This window comes from Pteropus alecto, unplaced genomic scaffold (genome assembly GCF_000325575.1).
Source record: "Pteropus alecto unplaced genomic scaffold, ASM32557v1 scaffold45, whole genome shotgun sequence".
NCBI lineage: Eukaryota > Metazoa > Chordata > Mammalia > Chiroptera > Pteropodidae > Pteropus > Pteropus alecto.
Genome location: NW_006442491.1, coordinates 621418 through 626408, shown reverse-complemented (window position 1 = coordinate 626408; position 4991 = coordinate 621418). Strand labels below are relative to the sequence as shown.

At 57.3% G+C, this 4991-nt stretch overlaps 1 protein-coding gene across 2 annotated transcripts; it reads right to left on the bottom strand.

Annotated features, from left to right (window-relative positions):
• Positions 1–412: 412 nt before the first annotated feature.
• FOXA2 (forkhead box A2) lies at positions 413–4431 on the bottom strand. 2 transcript variants are annotated; one of them, XM_006921544.1, is made up of 3 exons: positions 4275–4431; positions 3237–3306; positions 548–2214 (listed from the first exon to the last, which is right to left on the bottom strand). In XM_006921544.1, the coding sequence occupies exons 2-3, from the start codon at positions 3303–3305 to the stop codon at positions 910–912; spliced, it is 1374 nt and encodes a 457-aa protein (XP_006921606.1). In that variant the 5' UTR covers position 3306; positions 4275–4431; the 3' UTR covers positions 548–909. The 2 variants fall into 2 exon arrangements, with proteins under 2 accessions (XP_006921605.1, XP_006921606.1); XM_006921543.1 differs by lacking the exon at positions 4275–4431 and having other exon boundaries at positions 413–2214; positions 3237–3347.
• Positions 4432–4991: the final 560 nt, after the last annotated feature.

Here is a 4991-nt window from a genome sequence, read left to right as displayed (position 1 = left end):
CAGATATGCAATATAATAAGTACAGTGAAATGATAATTGTAGGGTCTGGGAAATGGGTACATGTGTGTTTTCTGTAAAACCTGTTCAATTTAAGTATGTCTGAAAATTTAAATAAAAAAAGCACACCCCACCACCCAAAAATAAAACCTGCAACTAGCCAGGATTTCCTTCCCTCCCTCCTCTTTTAAATAATTTTCAGACTTGTTTATTTTTTAAGTCAGGCAAAGGAAAAAAAAATCTTGACAATTCAAGGAATAAAACCGGCAATAACACTTTAATATAGATTTGTGGAACTCTGGCCCTTGCAGCCAGAAAACATTTATAAGCCATAAATAAAGCACGCAGAAACCATAAATTAATCAGACCCAAGACCCGGATTTCACTGTGTCAAGAATGGGAATGCATTTTTTTCTTTTTCTTGGTCACTTACAACAGACCTTTACATCATTTTCCCTTCTTTTTTACAATAGTACAACTCTCTGGTTCTCTGTTAAAACTACATGGTTTTACACTGAGTCACAAAAGTTTGTGAAACTTTTTATATATAAAGTAAGACTTCCCTGCAACCACAGCAATGGAGAACAACAACAAAAAATCAGAATTCCCAGATGCTTCAAGAAGCAGGCGTCTACACAGTAGTGGAAACTGGGGGCTTTTTTCTCTTTTTTCCTTTTTTACTGTTAATCTTTCCCACCCCCATTTCTCTCCTTATATAGAATGATACATATCAGTGTGGCCCATTTGTTTGGGAGGGAAGAGCTATAAAGAATGAGGGGAAACTACTGTCGTGGGGATGGGGGTGTAATGGTTTTCTTCTCCCTTGTATCTCTCCAACACCCTTACTTCAAAGTCTCCACCTCACTTCCTCTGTCTTTTGTCCTTGTCTGGGCTAGCCGGGTTGCAGCCATCTTAAGAGGAGTTCATAATGGGCCGGGAGTATACCCCCTGGTAGTAGGAGCCGTCCGCGGCCAGGGGCGAGGCGTCCAGGCCTGCTTTGTTCGTGATCGGGCCCATGGCCAGGCTTCCCGGCATGGGGGAACCGTAGCCAGGATAGTGCATCACCTGTTCGTAGGCCTTGAGGTCCATTTTGTGAGGCTGGTGGTGGTGGTGGCTGTGGTGGTGCTGCTGCTCCGAGGACATAAGGTTGTTGATGGAAAAGGGGTGGTTGAAGGCGTAGTGGTGCTCCGGCTTAAGGTGGGCCTCGGGCGGCAGGCCTGGGTGATGGGGGGGGCCCAGTAGGTGGGCCGCGGCCTGTTGCTGCTGCCCGGGTGAGGGTGCCGGCTCCGGGGGACTTAGGGCTGCGGCTGGCGTCCCTTTCAGCTCCCCAAGGCCCCCTCGCTTGTGCTCCTGGCACGGAGAGGCGTTCGAATGGGGTGACTCAGTACCCGCCGTTGTCTCAGAGGCCGGCCCAGAGGCCTCCCCGAGCTGACCCTGCGAGGCCTGAGCCCCAGCAATCGCCTTCTTTCCACTGCCCGTGGCGCCCACGGTTTCTTTCAGGGCCAGCTGCTTCTCGCACTTGAAGCGCTTCTGGCGGCGCAAATAGCAGCCGTTCTCGAACATGTTGCCGGAGTCGGGGTGCAGGGTCCAGAAGGAGCCCTTGCCGGGCTTATCAGGCGAGCGGGGCACCTTGAGGAAACAGTCATTGAAGGAGAGCGAGTGGCGGATAGAGTTCTGCCAGCGCTGCTGGTTCTGCCGATAGAAGGGGAAGAGGTCCATGATCCACTGGTAGATCTCGCTCAGCGTTAGCATCTTGTTGGGGCTCTGCTGTATGGCCATGGTGATGAGTGAGATGTATGAATACGGCGGCTTGGCGTGCGTGTAGCTGCGCCGGTACGTCTTGGGGTCGCGCGCGCGGCTCAGGCCCGCCTGCCCGTACATGGGGCTCATAGAGTTCATGTTGGCATAGGAGGCCAAGCCGCCCATGGCCCCGGCCGCTTGACCCCCGAGGGGGCTCAGGCTCGGACTCAGGTGCGGCCCCATGCCTGCCACGCCGGCCGCCCCGGCCGAGCCTCCCATGCTCGCCATGGCGCCCGCCCCGGGGGACATGCCGGCCAGAGACGGGCTCATGCCCGCTCCCACATACGATGACATATTCATGGAGCCGGCGCCCATATTACCCGAGCCGCTGCCCATGGCGGCCGCCGACATGCTCATGTACGTGTTCATGCCGTTCATCCCCAGGCCGGCGTTCATGTTGCTCACCGAGGAGTAGCCCTGCGGACAGAGCCCGGGGACGGAGGCGCACAGAGTTAGCACAGCGGTTTGAATGCGCTCTGATTTCCCAGCCACCCAGCCACCCAGCCACCCAGCCACCCAGGCCCCTGTCTCCGGGAAGGCCTTTCCTCGCCCGGCCCTCCGCCCCCGACACCGGGACCATTTCACCCAGAGTGCGCCGTGATCGCCCTTGAAGAGGTGACGAGCTGGCTACTGCTCTGTGCGTGTGACTGGTTCCTAGCCCTTCTGTGGCTGGCTCTGATTCTAAAACAAGGGTCCCCTGGAGCACCCTCAAGCCAGGCACCCTAAATGCACCTGTACACCTCAGAGTCAACCCAACTCTCCGGCCAGTATACCGAGTCGGCGCTGCGGCCCCAGACGCCACCTCGATCTTAGCGAGCAACTTGTGGGACCCCGCTAGGGAGCCCCGGGAGGCCTCAAGAGAAGACTGTCTCAGGGTCTTCTCTGTTCAGTTTTCCTTCCGGGACCCCAGCCTTGGCCCCAGGAAAACCGAAACTCTGTGCCTGCTCCGAGTCCGTGGCCAGCCGGAGACACTGAATGGAGGCGTAGGGAGGGGACCGCGAACTGAACTACACGCGGCTGGGTTTTGCAGCCACAAACTTTCTCTTTGTCCCCTAGTCTTTGACTCTTTGCCTCTACCTCAGCCCCCAGCTCCTGCCCACCTTTTCCTCTCCAGCTCCCCACCCCCTCGCCGCCGACCTCCCACCCCTCCCCAGCCGCGCGCTGCCAAACATAACTCTGTTAGGATAGTGCGTGGCTCGGCCACGAAGAGGATTTGGAGGCGCCGCAAGTCAATATTTGATCACAAAGTTAATATTATCTCAAGGCTAACAGTGTGTCGTATAAAAAAGAGACCCATTTGAGTCCAAGGAGGGTGAAAAAGGCGGCTGCCCAGACCGGCTGGGGGTTGGGGGCGGGTGCCGGCAAGGAAAGCAGTCCCGATGTTGGGAAAAGAGTGGACGCCGCCACCCAACATCCCCCCGGAAAAGGCGAGTGCCTACCTCTGGCTCGGCATAGTAGCTGCTCCAGTCAGACGGCTCGTGCCCTTCCATCTTCACCGCTCCCAGCATACTGGAAGCCGAGTGCATGGCAGTTTAAAATTTAACAGCCACAACAAACGACCAGCAATCCCCCCCCCCCCCCCCCTCTTAAAAAAAAAAAAAGTCAACTAAGGCACCGTCTCTCCTCTTCTCTCGCGCTCGCGCTCGCTCGCTCTCTCTCTCTCTCTCTCTCTCTCTCTCCCCGCTTCACTCCCTCTCCCTAGGCTGGCCGGAGGCGGTAGTTGGAAGTGGGCGGAAGGGGTGAGTCGCGGGAGGAGGGGACCAAGGATGGGGGGGTAGCCCAGACCGGAGTCCAGGTGCCCCCAGCGCCTGTGGCCCGCTGCCGCCGCGCTCACGGGCTGCCGGGTGGAGGCCGAGGTTGGCAGTGCTGAGCTGCTGGGAGACCGCGGGAGGCGCGCGGCGCGGGGGTGGGTGGGGGAGGGGGTGGAGAGAAGGAGGAGGAAGAGGAGGAGGTGTGGACCGCGGAGCAGACAAGTGCCGCAGTGACGTGGGCGGCCGGTGATATAGCGCGGCGTGCGGGCGCGGGCCTCCAATCCCCAAACCCCGGGCAGCCCATTTGAATAATCAGCTCACACCTAGGTGAGAGGAAGCAGCGGCCGGCGCCCCGCACCTGCCCTTCGGCTCCTGCTGCCCGCCGCGCCCGCATGCGGTGCAGGGATCCGCAATCCCAGCGAGTGGGTGCGCAGGCTACCCGGTACGCCCCTCTTTCCTTCAGTGTCCACAGGGAGCACCCATGGAAAGAGGGCCCTGGGAGGAAGCCACCCCGGGAGCAGCCCAGGGCTCTGAACCCCTTCCTGTCCCGTAGCGCCGGGCGCCTGGTGCGCCTGTCCGAGGGCGCGTTCCCTCTGCAGAGCCTTATAAAAGCCTCAATTATTTATCCCGGCTTCTTCACTCTCAGTGCTCAACCCTGTCAAAACAACGACAGTGACAGAGCCAATTTGCAAAGCTCTGTCGTATTTAGAAAAATTATGTACACACCTTTAACTCGCCCGCTGCTGCTCCTGAGAGGCCCCTCCCTGTTACAGTTAAGACACGGAGCGGCTCCAGAAAGCGCGGGGCACGCCTGGTCCGGCCGCCTTGGCTTTTTGCTATCTCGGAGCCTGGCCTCCTGCTACCCACAGCGGGGCGACCGGCGGGGAGGAGCGCTGTCCCGGCGCCAGGCTCAGGGCTTACGCGGCCCCGCCAGCTGCAACCGACGATTGAGAGACTGCAATTTGTCTCTGACATTCAGGACGGCGTGTTTCAAGGTTACTTTTCAGTCACGACCGAGGTGCCCACAGCATTTCGTAACTAAAACAAACAGGGCAGGAGGTGGGGGGAGGGTGAGGCGGGAGGAGAGAGGAATAAAGGAATCAATATCGGGCACATGAAATCACTTCAGGAGGGTCTCTCTTCTCTGCTTCCCTGAGGGGGCTGTTTTCATAAGAATTAGAAACTTCAGCAACCATATGCTTCTTTTTATTTTTGTTCCAGCTTCTGGGTTCAAATTATCTGTCCTGAGCCAGCCCTAAGACCCCAGTGAGCCTAGATTGAGGGGCCGCGGATTGTATTATAGCTGTTTGGATGTGGACACCCTCTCTAGGTTCTAAAAACCCAGCTCGACTATGAGGATCCAGACTTGCTGCCTACATTTAAGAGATCGAGAAAAACTAGGAAATCGTGGGCACCTGTCCCACCTCTCCAGAGTTGTGCGTA